Source organism: Spea bombifrons, chromosome 5 (genome assembly GCF_027358695.1).
Source record: "Spea bombifrons isolate aSpeBom1 chromosome 5, aSpeBom1.2.pri, whole genome shotgun sequence".
Taxonomy (NCBI): Eukaryota; Metazoa; Chordata; class Amphibia; order Anura; family Pelobatidae; genus Spea; species Spea bombifrons.
Window position 1 is genome coordinate 92,315,262 of NC_071091.1, and position 17,207 is coordinate 92,332,468.

The window sequence follows — 17,207 nt, forward strand, 5'->3', positions numbered from 1 at the left end:
TTGCAGCGCTAAATGCCCCAATAAAGCAAATGCTGGAAAGCTTCTAGCCTTTTGTAGTACATACTGCTGAAAATGATGGTAAGTCTGGTCAGTCAAGATTACCCTTCTTAGTTAATAGACCCCAATGAGGCTTTAAACAAGGTCCTATGCATTTTCAATCACCCCAATTATGTTCCAAAACAGTAATACTTTTAAATACATTTAGACATATTCATGCATATTGGATATTTGCAAAATCGCTTTTTCTTCTTTTTTCCCACATGTCAGCATTAAAATGTTTCATAATAATAATGTTTTAGTTTTTTTTTTTAACGGTCCAAAATATAATACCTTTTTATTTCTTTAGATGGAAAATCATGTGTCAGACATAGAAGACACAAGTAACTGAATACGCTGTATATGGTAAGTCATCTACAATAATATGGTATAGTAAGTCATAATATGGCTGTATATGGTAAGTCAAATACTACTAGTTTATAAAATCAATATAGTATATGACTGTTAGCTTGGCGAGTTACAGTCCATGATGAAACATACAAAGTATGTTGACATGTGTTTTATAATGACCTATACAACAGTGTATTGTGGTCTACATTTTACCAGGGAGACATCTCGCTACTAGGTGGTTGGGTTCATGGTAGCCTGCATCTTAAGAGACTTGATGGAAATATAACAGCTCTCCCTTGTAACTAGCCTATCTTTCCCATGAACTGCATATTCTCCTGTGGCAGAGCAATATGATGTAATGTTCTGGTGCTCCTCAGAGAAAGGCGACAGAGGTTCATAAGTACATCATTGGATTGCACTACAGTTAAGCAGGTCTTTGAGCCCACTAAAGGATGGGTACAAGAAACGTATGCAAGAATGACACAGTTTAAACAACCTTACTTTTCCCATATATTGTATTGCTTTTCTCACTTTACATGTATATTTATTAATTTCTTGTAAATTCAGATGGTACTTCCCTATATTTTTGTCTGCATAAAAGCCCCAAACAGCCATCGCTGTCTATTTCCAAATAGTCTAAAGCTAGTAAATGTTTCTTTATAGTATTCCAGTATAGGTACATGCAAAATCTAAAGAACTATTGTCCCTTGAGTAATGGTTTGCGAAAAACTGCTCCTAAATATATAGTAACACAAATACAGAGTTCAATCTCTATCTACAAGTCTAGCACTTAGTATAGCATCTAAAATAGCATAATCAGGTCGATAAAACTATTTAGACCTTTGGGTCCATTCACTAAGAAGTTGACCGGTCGACTGGGCATTCCCTGACATGCTAACACTCAGAAAGCAACTCATATACTTAGTTTAATGAAAATTCACATGCCCTTTTCTGCAACTTAATAAATAATTGAAACAAATATTTAAAAGTCAAAATATGTAGTTCACATAGACCTCTTTTAACCAAAGGAAGGATAACTTTGGTTATCCAGCTTTTCTCTTACTCAGTGTCCTGTAAGGATAATAGAATATTAACTTGATGTGCATAGAGTCCACCTATACTCCTCATCCCCAGGCTCAGTGGGATGCAAACTACTCTTGGATGATTGAATTTGCAAGCTGCTTGCTTTTTTCAACTCGCATGAGTGCTGATCTTGCAGTTAACAGTATGCAGGTGCAAGTGTGGGTTGGAAATAATCTATGTGGGAGTTAAACTTTAGTGAATTGAGTTCATGGTGAGCATAACCTCCAATATTAAATGAGCTTCTGTTTCTTTACTTCTGAAACATGTTTTTCATCAAAGCTGGTCCCTTCCAAAGCTCAGATGAGTTTAGTCAAAATACAGAAACCAGAATAAAAAGATTACATATCAGGGAAGAATAATAATAATCTAAAATTTAGGTAAATACAACCTCAGATGAATAACACCACATTACATATTACACCCTGTCCTGAGTTATTCAACAAAAACAATGGCAAAATGGAGAAGCCATGTGTGAAAAACTAAGTACACCCTTACTGCTTCCATAGGAATGAAAATGCTAAGTAGCAAACCGGTGCTGCTTATCAAATAGCCTTGATTAATTGATCATCAGCAAGTGTGACCAGCTCTGTAAACAGTGAGAAAGATTATTCAACAGAGGAAAACATTCAAGACAGTTGCCAATCTTTTCAGGAGTGGACATCCTAGTCAATTCAAGGTCAGACCGTGCAATGCTGAGAGTAATTGCAAAAAATCCAATAGTTACACCTTTGACTCTACAGACCTCAGGATGTTAAAGGTTGAAATGTATTACAGTACAATTAGAAAAAGACTGTACCAAGTATGGTTTGTTTGGAAGATTTGCAAGGAATTGTTCTTCCCTCTAAAAAGAACTTAGGTTTAGGTTTGCAAAGTTGCTTCTAAACAAACCACAAGACTTCTGGAACAATGTCCTTTGGACAGGCAAGACCAAAGTGGAGATGTTTGGCCATAATGCACAGTGACACAGTATATCAAACACGTCATACCAACTGTCAAGCACGATGGTGGAGGGGCAATGCTTCAGGCTTGGCAGCCACAGCACCTGATAACCTTGCAGTCATTGAGCCGATCATGACCTCTTCTGTATACCAAAGTATTCTAGATTTATGTGAGGCCATCTGTCCCACAGCTAAAGCTTGGTTGAAATTGGGTCATGCATACAACAGGATCACAAACACACCAGCAAATCTACAACAGAATGGCTGAAAAAGAAAACAATCAAGGTGCAGTGGCCTAGTCAAAGTCTAGACCTCAACCTGATTAAAATGCTGTGGGAAACTCATACATAAATGAAAGTCATACATAAAACAATTACTTCAAGTTATGGGTGCTAAAGGTGCTTCTACCGTCTATCATAAGGTGTACTTAGTTTTTCACACATGGCTTTTTTTGTTGTTGAATAAATCATGACACGGTGTAATATGTGATATATTGTTGTTCATCTGAGGTTGTATTTACCTAATTTAGACCTGCTAAGGAACAGATGATTGTTATTATGTCCTGATGTGCAAAACCGTAGAATTCAAAGACGATGTACTTTCTTTTTCACATTACTGTATTTCTCATTTGGGCCTCACAGCAACAAAAGATAGGCAGTAAATCACTACTCTTTTTGCACATGCAGTGTTGTTCTCTGCTCCAGTAAACAAGATCCATCTTCTAAAACAGTATACAATATTTTTCACAGAATTATTACGAACAAGTGCTATGCAAAAGACATTTAATGCATCACTTCACACTTTCAGAGCTGGAGCATTGTTACCCTGTATATTGTTGAAAATGACCACAGAATTAATGGCTAGTTAACATACACTGGATTGTTTATATTCTACATCTCCATTAACTATGATGCTATGTCAATGAAAAATCTATTGTACTTTGGAGATTCAAATGCATATTAAAAATTAAAAATCTACATGAAATAGGGTCTGACAACATGACTACTTTACATCATGGAGGTAACTAGAATCCACAGGGCCCTGGTGCACTGATTGCAGTGCCACTGTATAGGTGCAGTAGATTTCTTTTTTTGTTTTTATTTTGAATTCATATTCTCTTTGTATACAGCTGTCACCGCATAGTGCTGTATTGTGATCTTTAGTTTTCAACTAGATTTTACAATTTCCCATTAATAACTACACCCTGCCTTATATTTTGTTTCCATGTTTCGTTACAATAATTATTCCTCTAAATACAATTTTTTTCTTTGTTTGGTTTTTTAATTGTGAGCCTTGCATTCTATATTTTACAGACAAATGGGAATACTTGATAGAAAAGTAAAGTGACAGTCTAGCTTCCCAAACAGCCCCAGCAATGGACATTCCATATTTCAAAATATCACGTAACTTTGTTCTTTAATATGCATTACTTTTAAAAAAAAAAAAAAGTTAAAGGCTGCTTATCTTAGTAGAAGCTGATCGACTCAATGCCCCTCATCCATGATCAAATCCAATCACTGCCAAGAAAGCACTCTGTTAAGGTAAGCAGTGGCCGTGCCTCCAGCCCTGCCAACTTCCGAGACCTACCCTGCCCACTTTTGGCACCACCTGTCGCCGCTTGTCACACTCTCCAACACATTGGTGCTGGTATGAATGGCACTGTCGCTGTGCAAGGCCTTACTACACACACAAATTACACATCCATATATAACATATATAAAAACATATATAGTTAAATCTCACCTCCCACCTGCCCCCGCTTACCTCTCCCCTCTTCAGCAGCTTCCTGTCAGGCTGTTCGCACACACCGCAGGCAGCCCGGTTTCAGTAGTTATGGGAATTTGCCTTGGTAATTTCCACAGAAGAACACTTGTTCCTGCCAGTTAACATGAAAATAAAAGTGTTTTGATTGTGAGGTAATAATTTGGAGGGACGGTATATTCCAAACAGTGATGGTATAACAAACACCGCAAAATAACAAATTCAACAGTGGATTTGTTGATTGTTAAACAGTTTTATCACTGAAACTCCAGATGGTGAGCAATGTATTTTCCATTTAAATATACAATGACTAGAAAATATCAAATCTAACCTTGTAAAGAGTAAAACATATTTCATCTTCTTAATCCTAATTCCCCTATTCAGTCATGTTCTTATTGTACTTTGTGTAACACAATACATCTTGCTAATGTGCAATTATTTCTTAGCTTCATTGTGCCCCTTCAGCTTGAATAAGCTTTAATAAAATAGAAGCTTACAATAGAGAATGTATACATAGTGTACAATGAAATAATGTTATTAATGTTGCATTGTATGGAACTTTTGGAAAATGAGAAGGAACTGTGTGAATCACAATGCATGTGAGAGATAACACAGTTCCTCGCCCAGTTATACATTTGATGACATTTGGGTAGGGAACAGTTAGCATTATAAAAAAGTATATACATATTACTAATGGAAAGGAGCATATACTGTACAGAATAACATAAAATTAGGTTACATAAACAGTAAATACATAATAGTCATTATATCAAAATGTATTATAATATGCAGGGTCAGAAAATAAACATTGAGACCCCCAGAATAAGGAGCAAAATCCCAGGTCCTGGAAAAACATAAACCTAGTGAACATGAGACTGGAAAGCCTTTGGATAAATGACTTATTAGGGCCCTAGAACCTAGAGTATTTGGCACCTGGGGTGGATCCTGTATGTGGCAACACCCACACAGACACACACACACTTTAAAACTGCATAATTTCTATCATAATATACTGGTGCAGACATTGATGGGGATAACTGTTATCCTTATATACTGAGGCAGACATTGACGGTGTTACAGCATAACTGTTATCCTTATATACTGAGGCAGACGTTGATGGGGGTACAGCATAACCTATCACTATACATTAAGCCAGCCATTGACAATAATGCAGCATAACCCCTATCACTATATACTAAGCAAAGCATTGATGTGGTGTAGGCCTACCACTTCAGTGTCTGGTTAGGAATGCACCGAAATGAAAATTCTGGACCGAAACTGAAAATTCAGCATTCACTTGGCCAAAACCGAAAATTACCCCCCACACCTGCCATGTTATTACACATGCACTCATTCACCAACATTCACTGTCACTCTCACTGAATGTTTTCCTGCCTGCCTAACATTAAAAATTATAGGCTGATCATGTCTTTGTCGATGGGCAAACATACAAAATCAGCAGGGGATCAAAGATTTTTTTCCTTCAATGTAAATACAGGGAACTAATTTCTTCATATACAATCATTCAAGAAGAGTAGTAAACCAAGCTTCTATGTGGAAATTATAGCAGTACAAGTTAATACACTAAATCCATTCCCGATGCAACATCGTCTGTTTATTCCTGGCCAAGTTATTACTCCCTTTTGGATTTCTACACTGTTACCCACTTGTGAGTCTCATATAGTGCTTTATCTGATAAGGCAGGCTTCTCACCATATGTAATGTGTATGGAACAAAGGGAACAGTGAGTGGATAATGGCGTGTGGGCGAGTAGGCCGGAGCAAAGTGGAGCAAAAATGATACATTTAATGTTAGGATATTATTTAACACACACTTTCAGGACACTGGGATCCCTTCTAGCATAGTTAAAACCCCTAGTTTGATTCCACTTTTGTGATTTATTTAATACAAAAGTCCATTGATTCCTAACGTAAGGGGAAAATGTATGCTATGATAGACTCTACAGATTTATGAAAGAGAATACATAGATTCTGTTCATCTGTAGTTCACACGCTTTAATAAGCTTGATCTGAGTGTAAAAGAAGGGCAGAGTAGGCTGGTATTAATGAGCATCAACTAATTGAATTTCTTTAATTATTTCATTTTCTTTTCATCTCTTGCCATTGATGTGTATATATATATATATATATATATATATATTATCATTACTTTACTTTGGCTCTTTTGATCATTTTTGAAAATTATTGCAGTCAGTTCTTGTATTTTTAATTTATATGGGCTTTATGTTACATTTGACCAGATTGTGAATTAGACCACAATTTTTTTTAATATAATTTATCTGATTAGCAGATGCATTTGCTACTTTTATGTCCAGTTGAATTTTTCTGGGTATAAATCTGTCATGCTAAAAAAAGTAATTCTGCGCCATTCCGGTTAACACATACAGTATCTCACAAAAGTGAGTACACCCCTCACATTTTTGTAAATATTTTATTATATCTTTTCATGTGATAACACTGAAGAAATGCTACAAAGTAGTGAGTGTACAGCCTTTATAACTGTGTAAATTTGCTGTCCCCTCAAAATAACTCAACACACAGCCATTAATGTCTAAACCTTGGCAACAAAAGTGAGTACACCCTAAGTGGAAATGTCTAAATTGTGCCCAAAGTGTCAATATTTTGTGTGGCCACCATAATTTTCCAGCACTGCCTCTTGGGCATGGAGTTCACCAGAACTTCACAGGTTGCCACTGGAGTCCTCTTCCACTCCTCCATGACGACATCATGGAGCTGGTGTATGTTAGAGACTTTGCGCTCCCCCACCTTCCGTTTGAGGATGCCCCACAGATACTCAATAGGGTTTATGTCGGGAGACATGCTTGGCCAGTCCACCACCTTTACCCTCAGCTTCTTTAGCAAGGCAGTGGTCGTCTTGGAGGTGTGTTTAGGGTTGTTTATCATGTTGGAATACTGCCCTGCGGCCCAGTCTCCGAAGAGAGGGGATCACGCTCTGCTTCAATATGTCACAGCACATGTTAGTATTCATAATTCCTTCAATGAACTGTAGCTCCCCAGTGCCGGCAGCACTTATGCAGGCCCAGACCATGACACTCCCACCACCATGCTTGACTGTAGGCAAGACACACTTGTCTTTGTACTCCTCACCTGGTTGCCACCACACATGCTTGATACCATCTGAACCAAATAAATTTATCTTGGTCTCATCTGACCACAGGACATGGTTCCAGTAATCCATGTCCTTAGTTTGCTTGTCTTCAGAAAACTGTTTGCAGGCTTTCTTGTGCATCATCCTTAGAAGAGACTTCCTTCTGGGACGACAGCCATGCAGACCAATTTGATGCAGTGTGTGGCATATGATCTGAACGCTGACAGGCTGATCCCCCACCACTTCAACCTCTGGAGCAATGCTGGCAGCACTCATACGTTTATTTCCCAAAGACAACCTCTGGATATGACGCTGAGCATGTGCACTCAACTTCTTTGGTCGACCATGGCGAGGCCTGTTCTGAGTGGTACCTGTCCAGTGAAACCGCTGTATGGTCTTGCCCACCGTGCTGCAGCTCAGTTTCAGGGTCTTGACAATCTTCTTATAGCCTAGGCCATCTTTATGTAGAGCAACAATTCTTTTTACAGATCCTCAGAGAGTTCTTTGCCATGAGGTGCCATGTTGAACTCCCAGTGACCAGTATGAGAGAGTGTGAGAGCGATAACACCAAATTTAACACACCTGCTCCCCATTCACACCTGAGACATTGTAACACTAACAGGTCATATGACACCGGAGAGGGAAAAAGGCTAATTGGGCCCAATAAAGACATTTCCACTTAGGGGTGTACTCACTTTTGTTGCCAAAGTTGCCCCGTTAAGTGCCAGTTTTGAATGGATCTCATCCCCTCCTACGTTGGTGATAAAGAAGAAGAGGGGGAGGTTGGCAGGGCATTTTTAATGGACATATTTTCATCAGGGCAGGAGATGGAGAATGGAGCATTGTTGGGCTAAGTGCCTCTCCAAAATGTTAATTTTGTGTGTATTTGCCTTTATATTGCTCCCATTTTCTGCCAGTTTGCTACCACTTACTCTTTTAGAGAATATACCTCAAACACTAGCATTACAGTGTAGATGATGGTGATTGTATGGTAAATATATAATCCTCTGCTAGTATTTAATTATGTCCCGAAGAACCTCTTTAGTATTATGTTTACCTTAAGTGCATTAGCTAGAATGTTTAGCATCGACACTAGGAATATATTTTTATTTTTTTTGTTGTTTGTGACCCTTAAAATAGCAGAATTAGAAAATGTATGAAAAGGAAAAGTGGAAAGTGACTGACAACATAGATTAGAATGTGAAATGGAAAACCCACTTCTCTGGGACATGCACAACATTAATAACATGATACCTTCAACTTTTGTGCCAAGAAGGGAAAATTGCATTTTTTTTTTAAGATAAAAGCATACTACTGTCATTCAAACAGAATGGGAACATTCAACCTATGCCATAGTACTGAGCAAGACATGTGCATTCATTTTACTTTAATGAATGCTATTTTATGTCTTATTATTTGGACCATAAGCACTTCTAGTAGTCACCTATAATTTCTTTATGCAACAAATGGCTTCACGCTGACAGCCATTATGAATTTCTATATTCCTTTAAAGCTATCTTTCAAGTGAAACAGCTGCACCTATGTGTTAAAAACTGCTCTCCACAATCCCTATATTTTACTGTTCTATGATAAACTATGTAATGAAGTATTTACATATTAAAAAATAAGTATATGTGAGACTTGTGCACATGGACCAAAAACTATTTTGACAAGTTTTTTTGGATTGCGTTCCCTACCCTTTTGGTTAAGATAAAATTTTGCAGGCTTTATGTCGGAGACAGACTTCATTGTCACTCAAAATGACCACTTTTATTCTATGTCATGATCTCTCTCAATGTCTCCCTACCTTTTCTGCTTCATTATTCTTCTTTCCTCACCATTGAACCACTTCTCATGGTGATTCACTGAGTTATCCAGGCCTCCTGGAGCACTTCCACAGGACAAAGCCTCAGCATGCACCACAGGGCAACCTCTCTTTGTGGTGCTTGCCAAGGCTTTGGACACCAAGGGCGCCTGGGCAACGCAATGGATCATCGAGAAAAGCAGATGTCAAGAGAAGAAAAAAATAATGAAGACACAGAGAACATGAAAAACAAGCAGAGAACAAGAAGTGGAGCTGTGGAAAAGGAGAAGGTTGAGAGGCAGTGAGGGAAAGGATGAGAAAGGGTGACAGAGAGTGAGTGTGGAAAATGAAATTCAAATAAAAATAGATTTTAGTTTGCTTTGTTAGGGCCCCTCCTCATCTTTGGAAATTTGTACCGATTAAGAAAATTGCCAAATTTGTTAATATCCAAATTCATACGAATACAAATGCATAAGTTATATATATATATATGCATATATGCATATATATATATATATATATATATATATATATGTGTGTGTGTGTGTGTGTAGTGAAAGCCCACTTTATGTAGATACCATGGAAGCATTCATCTCCTGCTTCATGTGTTCAGGATTATTTGTAACTATTACACACTCTATTGTTAATTGCTGGGGGGGGTATATATGTTTGTGTGTTAGCATGAATCTGAGTGTATAAGGGCATGTGGCCATGGATGCCGATGTATAAGTGAAGTTGAGCACGGATGTCTATGTAGTGTATAGACATCCATGTGTATTTGAGCAGAAATGTGTATGAATGCATGTGTAAGTGGTGTGAGATGGAGAACAGTATTGATTAGACATGTTAGCTGTCACATTAATACAAATATATTGGCTTCCATAAAGTGAACTTTTATACTAAATAACTACAAATCAATGACACTAATTAACAGAAGAAACAACCTACAGGTAGCATCAATAAAAAAATACTTATGAACACAGCTATGATATGGTGACATTCAATGTAATATGCATCAATAAGAAAAAGTGTTTTATACAATCCATATTTTAAATATGACATGTCCTGTATATAAAATCTATATATAGCAAATCATATTCTTATTGATGTTGTTGTTATTGTTTTTTATGTAGAATGCATAGGTCATATAACTTTAGAGAGCTCAAAAATAGCCACAAATGCTGTCCACAATTTTCTTGCTAGCCCACTGCTGTAATTATACTGTATATCTATATGTAGAGTGGCAACAAAAAGTGCGGAACCAAAAATACAATCATCCTCTTATAATGCTTTACCCTCCCTCTTATATGATCTTATATTTTGGATCTTCTGGGAAAAACATATTTTTTTTATAAATTTAAGTCCTTTTTTATTAAGAAATGCTAATTTACCAAAGATCGAACCTCTTCCTCAATTAATACCTTCTTTAACCCCTTTACGTGGCCCAAACAATGTAATTGTACATTAAAGTTTTTTGCAGTGGCAGAAACATTTTCTTTCTGGTGTTCTTTCTGGTTAGAAGAGAAATACCCGAGGTTTAAAAAAAAAAAAAAAAAAAAAAACAACCTTAAAACCAGGTTTCCTGAATTTGTTCCTGCTTCCCTTGTGTACTATTTTGCCTGCGGTATACTCTGTCCGTGTCACACTGTGTGTCTATGCAGACAAGGTACTGTGTTTATATAATTTTTTTTCTGACTATTTTCCAGAACTGATATCTATTTTCCAAAAAAAAAGAAAATAACCAATAAGCTATTAAAAAAAAGGTTAAAGTAAAAAAGAAAATAATGAAACAAAGGTGTCCAAATGTCTTGCACCCCTCCCACTAAAACTTTTTAAAAAATCCCTGCCCCGACGGAATATTTGTGAGAATATACTAAAAATACATATTTTTTGTATAAGGATTTTTCTTCTTACAAAACATAAGTGGAGTTTTGTTGCTTTACATACTAGGTGCTTACTTTTAGCATTGCATTTAATACTGAATAATGGATTAAACATATAAAAATGGTAAATAAAAAAAAAACCTGTTTTTGTTTTGAATATATATATATAGTGTATATTAAACCACTGTTTTTTTTAACATACTAACAATAACTTTTTTTTCTTCGCCAGAATAAATGAATAGTTCCTATGACTGATGAAAATCCTTTGAAGATTAACATGTAAATATAAGAAGACACAGGCTTTTCATGAATTATCATTGACTTTGTTCACATGCTTTCAGATTGTAGCCTATAAATTTCATGGTTTTGATTGTAAATGTGTTTTCCCCCAGATTATTTCATTTTGTACTGTCCTAAATGTATTTAATACAGCTGTTGCATTCAAGGGTCAGAGAATCATATGGGGGTATTATACACAAATTTATATTTGTAATAGCTAATGTTTTTGTAAATAGCACATTTCTGTCTGTTATAGAGACATTAAAAATATGTATTCACCTGCCCTCTTAATTTGCCAAATTGTATCCGTCTTCACTGAAATACGTGAATATATTGTTATACTTGCATCGCTATGCTCATTTTACAAAATAATTCACTAGAAATGTAAATATTTTCATCTTAAAACTCTAATACTAGTCTTTAACAGTACAAGTAAAACTATGTAACAATTTGTTGTGCTTCTATTCTTGATATTTATTTTGCACTTTTACAATTAAATGCATTACTTATGTATGGAGCCTGAATTTATGAAATTGCTGTTAAAGTTTTTTGTTATTGCTCCGAAGATTTAAGCTTTTATAACAATAAAACAACAGTATTTCCAGACTGCTTATTATTTTTATTTTAAACCTTTAATGTATATTCAAACTTATTTTTACGAGCTCAGCATGGAGGATTAATCCCGTGATACATGATGATGCTTTCTAGGTCACGGTCACTGAAATGATTGAAGTCCACTGGTGATAGTTGATTCTATTGAAAGAAGACACTTCAGCTGATATGATTTCATATCAAGATATTGCATTCATACGTGAAAATTAAGAAGTATGCACATCAGGCAATATATGCGATGCTGCTTTATACGAGGGACGGTCGAAAAGTTTCCGCACTTTTATATTTTCGTTGGAAATGATGAAGGCGGGAGGGTCAGTAATTGGTCGTGTCTCAGCATGTCATGTGACTAGTTCTGTCTGGCAAGCCGGCAGCCCTTGCAGTTTAGAGGAGTGAAGAGTTTTCACCCTGGAGTGAAGATGGCTGTAAAACTTATAAATTGCACCAAAAAGGAACAGCATTCTGTCATACGCTTTTTATAGGCAGAAGGTGTGCCGGGAGCACAAATTCATCTTTGCATGTGTGCTCAGTTGAGGAGGCTGCAGGAAAGCTGAATGTGAGTGTTGGATCTTCCTATGCCCTGATTCATGATAGCCTTAAGTTCAGTAAAGTGTGTGCCAGATGGGTGCCTAAGCAACTGACAGAGGAGAATAAGCGCAAGCACTTATTTTGTTCCCGACACATGGTCAATTATCGTGAGGAAGGTGATGATTTTCTGCAGAACGTGGATTCACCATTACGAGCTTGAAAGCAAGCGGCAGAGTATGCAGTGAAGGCATCCATCATGATCCATCACGTTCTACCAAAAATATTTTTTGCTGATGGCATTAAAAAGTTGGTACGACATTGGGAAAATTGCATCGCAAAGGAAGGCGACTATGTAGAAAAGTGATTTGTTTTTGCTGCAATTTGTTTTGAAATAAATAGAGTTAAAAAGGTGTGGAAACTTTTTGAACATCCCTTGTACAAAGTTAGATATACACTATATAAACAAAAGTATGTGGAAACTAGATGTATCAATTCTGATTTGTATGACTTGCATTGTTTAACAAAAGTTTCACAAATTTCTGGAAAACGAGGAGGGACCACCAACAAAAATGAGCAAAGAGCTCTGAATTTTCATCTGAATTTCATTGGTACTTTCACTCTTACTCACAACACTCACCCACTATCTCATTCACGCTCTCTCACACTCGCATTCACTAGTCTCGGAATGTCTCCCTACGTTCTCCGCCGACTGCTTCCATGTCCCTGTCTCTGTGCCACGCAATGCAAATCACTCACAGCCTTAGGCTGTTTTCAGGACAGTTGGCACCCAGTACAAGTTACTGCGGGGTCACATAACACATCTGTTTCCAGAACATAAAGAGGTAAGTCCATGACTGTGCTGGTCCAACCAGGCAACCCTATCTGTAGGTGAAATATAGCTCCCATACAATATCTTATATTCAAAGCATACTAAGAATACTAAGGAAGACATGAGATTTAGTCAGGTAACATTATAGCTATTTAAAAGAAAGAAAAAAAAGAAATTGAGGATATTGTTGTATGTGGGCCAAATGTGATTTATGGGCACTGTTTTGCCTGCAAACAAATCACAGATATCACATTGATTATTGAAGAAAGCAGCATTTGATCCCACCCAAAAAAATTGTATACAATCCTGACCTATGTTGTTTTTCATAAACAGTTTAGACTGAGATAATAAAAAGTCAAAAATTCAGGTTACTGAATCCACTTATCTAATGTGTTTTATAACCAAGCGGATAAAAGTAAGCCTTGAAACATGCAGAATATGCATTAACAACACAGGAGAACACTTTTGAAGACTGTTAAAAAAAATGCTGCTAAATCATTATTAAATATAGTCTAGCCTTAAAAGTGTGCGTTTTCTGCATCTACAAGACACGTTTGAAGAAGTAGCAATAACGATGTAACGGAGTTCCCATGGTTCACTTTTCTTAATAATTTAGAGGAGTTAGATTCACTGTTGATTCTCTCTGATATGTTAATACGCTGCATGTGTGGGTGTCTCTTCTTATAGTTTAATAAGATGGACAATGCCATGTATAAAGGAGCCTAGTTAAGTTTGCAACACATCCGTTATACAGTCTAATCAAAGATGTTAAACATACCATTGCAATATACACACATTTTTTAGTTATTCTAATACGTTTAAATACATTATATGTATGCAAATAAGTGTTTCAATCTGAAAAAAAATACAGTAATTGTGATGTTTTTTAAAAATGTTTTCTTAATTATTCACTGTCTCAATCCTGTGGTTTGAAAATAATTCACCTGTATAGGTTGCATAATATTAATAAGCTACTTATATAAAGTAATTATCTCAAGAGCAAGTCAGTTTGAAACAATCATCTATCTTGTCTTATATACCTCTTGAAGAATTGTATAATTATATGGGCAGCAGATGGTACATTGCCCCTAGTTTCCATAAAGCACTAGACCAGAACAAGGGTCAAACTAAGAAGGACAGTCAAGGTAGACAAGTAGTCAGTTTGTGAAATGAAATCACTGCTAGATATTCCATGGTCAACTGTAAGTGGTATTATTGAAATTTGTGGAAGGGTTTAGAAACAGCAGTAAACTCAGCCACAAAGCAAAATACCACAGGGTCACCGAGTGCTTCCAAAGTTGCTTCAAGATCACATCAATGACTCAATCCAGGAGAACACAAAAGAAACCAGACTACGTACGCCTTGCCTGCCTTAGTTATGGTCTATGTTCACAATTCCACAATGGAATGGCAACCATGGGAGAGTTACAGAGTTAAGAGTGCATTTAGAGATGAGTGATGAGATGTAAGTAGGGGAAGTTTGAAAGAGTCAGGATTTTGAAGGAATCCTGAAGCGCACAGGCAGCCAGTGAAGAGACTGACAGAGGGGAGAGGTGTAAGTAAAGCGATGGGAGGGGAATATAAATCTGGTAGCAGCATTCATGGTGGATTGAGGGGTGAGAAGGGTAAGAGGGAGACCAGCTAAAACAGAGTTACAATAATCAAGGTGGGAGATAATGAGGGCATGGACGAGATGAAGATGAAGACAGCAGGTTTTAGAGACAGACTGAATGTGGGGGGTGAATGAGAGTCAAGGGTGACACCAAGACAGCAAGCATGAGGAGATGAGGAGATTAACATTAAGGGAAACTGATGAGGGAATCATAGCATTGGATGGAGGGGAGATGAGAAGTTCGGTTTTGGAGAGATTGAGTTTTAGGAAACGTGCAGACATCCAGCTAGAGACAGATGCAAGGCAGTTAGTTACACAATCTAAGACAGAAGGAGACAGATCGGGACAGGTAAGATAGATCTGGGTGTCATCAGCATACAGGTGGTATTGAAAGCCATTAAGAATAGCAGACCAACACGGTGGTGGTCTCTACGGTTTTTATGGTTTTATGCCTGTGCCAGCCGGGTCGGTAGTTTACAGTTATGTAAGTCTTTGTTAACAATTTAGGGGTTGCAATTTGTAGCCTTTAGATTTTGCTGACACTTGTTATTATTGTTATACAATGGTACTCTGAATTTACAGGATGTTTCTGGGATTCAATAGCTCTAAAAAAAGAACATCATCCATTATTGTGTGGCATATATTTGCGGGGTCCTTGCACTATAAATGAATTGTTTGGTAATGGCCTTATAATTATTCCCAGATTGGATTGGTGGGAAGCAACAATTGCTTCTCTAAGATTATTGCTGATGTTTTTCATCCTAGGCATTGTGTTAACACAAAATAGCATTTATTCTATTTTGTCATACAACACATTAACCAGTTTTCAGGATACACAAAATTGTAATATTCTAGACAATTGTTTTGTTTGATATTTTTTTCCTTTACTCATTACATGATGCAGAGATTGGCTTTAATCACTGAGAATATGAATAGAAAGAAAAATATACTAAAGGACATTGAAGCTGCATCAAAGCTACAGATGTTCGATGTTGCTTCATTGTGTGTTTGAAAGGTGAGCATGCATTTTAAAGAAGTGCTTTGGCAACAGATCACAGAGCGATGATTGACACTTAATAATTTGTAACATTGTTAAGTAGGTATCCTGTGTCCTTTCTAGGGAACATGGCCTGGTACAATTAGTGCAGAAAAGTCTCCTTACAAAATACACTTTTTTAAGGATGAGTGACGTAAACCATGGTTAAGCTCGCAGCCTGATGACTGCATTCAAATTTGCCCAGTTTACACATGGACAAAATTATCAGGACACTTGACCATTGCACCAAAAAGGACTTTATGACATTAAAATGTAGTTGGCCCCCAACTCCTTGCAGCTGTAACAGCTTTCCACAAGATTTTGGAGTGTTTCTGAGGGAAATTACCCATTCATCCAGTAGAGAATTTGCATTCTCAGTTCCAGTTCATGCCAAAGGTGTTGGATGGGGCTGAGGTCGGGACATGTCATGTTCTTCCACACAAAACTCATCCAACCATGTCTTTCTGCATAGTTATCGGCAGAAATACTGTACGTGATACTACTAGAATTTAATTATATACATTTTTAAACCATTAAAACGTTTTAAAAAATTAGAGCAATTAAAAGATAAAATAACAATTAATCAACATTTTTAGTAGCAACAAGATTAGAAAAAATGTCGGTGCGCTAAGCTAGTCACAGGCTCAAATAATATAAATGTGTAATACGAGGCCTACCAAACAGGTGTAAGCATGCAGCAAGAAACAGTGTATTGGCTGTACAATGTATACAAAAAACAAAAACTGTCTGCGCTTCTTACCCTAATAAAGTTGGCAACAAATATATAAACATAATATAAATGAGAGGTTTTGGTTATATAAATCAGCCAAAGCATAATTAAGCTCACCCGCCACGTCAAAGCACACCCTCAATAGGGTGAGAACCTACTCTCACCTCCTACATAGTGGGCACACAAAGCAGTTTATACTGCTACCAAAACCTTATTAATGTGTTGGGGGAGGTGCAATTAAACCTCCTCCCCATTAACCCCTGGACAGCAAGCTGCAACCAGACTGATGACGTGGCGGGTGAGCTGTATTATGCTTTGGCCAATTCATATAACCAAAACCTCTCATTTATATTATGTTTATATATTTGTTGCCAACTTTATTAAGATTAGACCTTGAAATAATTCAGTTTCTTCTGTGCCATTTCCTGCCAATATAAAGGGTAGTTCAGTATAGATTTGTGTACAAAATTATGTAAGAAAATATTTTTTGTAAAGAATGTATATAGATGGTAGGGCCAACTCTGGGGTTGTATGGTTAGGGTGACCCTGTGCATGGATAATGGGGACTTTATGAATGTAAATTACAGTATATTAGC

General features: G+C 36.9%; 1 protein-coding gene across 3 annotated transcripts in view; it reads left to right on the top strand.

Annotated features, from left to right (window-relative positions):
- Positions 1-11,870, top strand: part of RALYL (RALY RNA binding protein like) — a 250,074-nt gene extending 238,204 nt beyond the window's left edge. For all 3 annotated transcript variants that reach the window (XM_053466729.1, XM_053466730.1, XM_053466731.1), the window contains 2 exons: positions 347-402; positions 11,215-11,870. In XM_053466729.1, the coding sequence (XP_053322704.1) occupies positions 347-388 (42 nt within the window). In that variant the 3' untranslated portion in view covers positions 389-402; positions 11,215-11,870. The remainder of the gene's footprint in view (positions 1-346; positions 403-11,214) is intronic.
- The last annotated feature ends 5,337 nt before the right edge of the window (positions 11,871-17,207 follow it).